Source organism: Monopterus albus, unplaced genomic scaffold (genome assembly GCF_001952655.1).
Source record: "Monopterus albus unplaced genomic scaffold, M_albus_1.0 scaffold730.1, whole genome shotgun sequence".
Taxonomy (NCBI): Eukaryota; Metazoa; Chordata; class Actinopteri; order Synbranchiformes; family Synbranchidae; genus Monopterus; species Monopterus albus.
Window position 1 is genome coordinate 4,549 of NW_018128610.1, and position 667 is coordinate 5,215.

General features: G+C 50.4%; 1 protein-coding gene across 1 annotated transcript in view; it reads left to right on the top strand.

Annotated features, from left to right (window-relative positions):
• The window catches only part of ddx56 (DEAD (Asp-Glu-Ala-Asp) box helicase 56), a 10,753-nt gene that overhangs the window by 2,468 nt on the left and 7,618 nt on the right, over positions 1 to 667 (top strand). Inside the window, exons 6-7 of the mRNA XM_020589009.1 lie at positions 1 to 44; positions 209 to 346. The exon at positions 1 to 44 is cut by the window's left edge and continues 201 nt beyond it. Coding sequence (XP_020444665.1) covers positions 1 to 44; positions 209 to 346 — 182 coding nt within the window. The remainder of the gene's footprint in view (positions 45 to 208; positions 347 to 667) is intronic.

Below are 667 nucleotides of genomic sequence, written 5' to 3' on the forward strand. Positions count from 1 at the left end.
AGTCCTGCCTGTGTGCTCAACTCTGAGCTGCCCGTCCAGTCCAGGTGAGAGGACCTCGGTCCTGGTTTCTCTCCCAGTAGGATGGGAAGTTTAAATATATACTGTACATACGATCATACACCACAGTAAGAAGCTGGTGAAATGCAGCTCCAGTCTTCTCTAAATCTAGTATAAGGCATCAAATCTGTTTCCTGCCGCTGCGCTGCAGGTGTCACATCATCGCCCAGTTTAACCAGGGGTTTTACGACTACATCATCGCCACGGATGAACAGAGTCTGACTGACCCCGCTGCTGCTCCACAGACAACCACCGGCAAAGCAAAGAGGAAGGACACGGAGAAAGGAAAGTGAGTCGGGAGAGGCAGATGTTTCACCAGATGTTGGCTTTGCTTGTTTCTACAGTCGTCCCACGTCTCGCTTTTAATCGTCTCTTGACCGGAAGGTTGACAGCTCATTTCCCAGCGTCTGCAGCCTGCATGTTGAACTGTCCTTCAGCAAAACACCCAGTTGCTCCCGGAGATGTCGCCTGTGTGTGTCAGTGTGTGTGTTTGGGAGGTGGACGTGCAAATAGTGTGACAGCACTTTGAGTGAGCTGCGGTGCACAGAAAAGCACTGTACAAGCATAAGACCATCAAGTTTAACACGTGAGCCACTGATTAAAGTTCAGC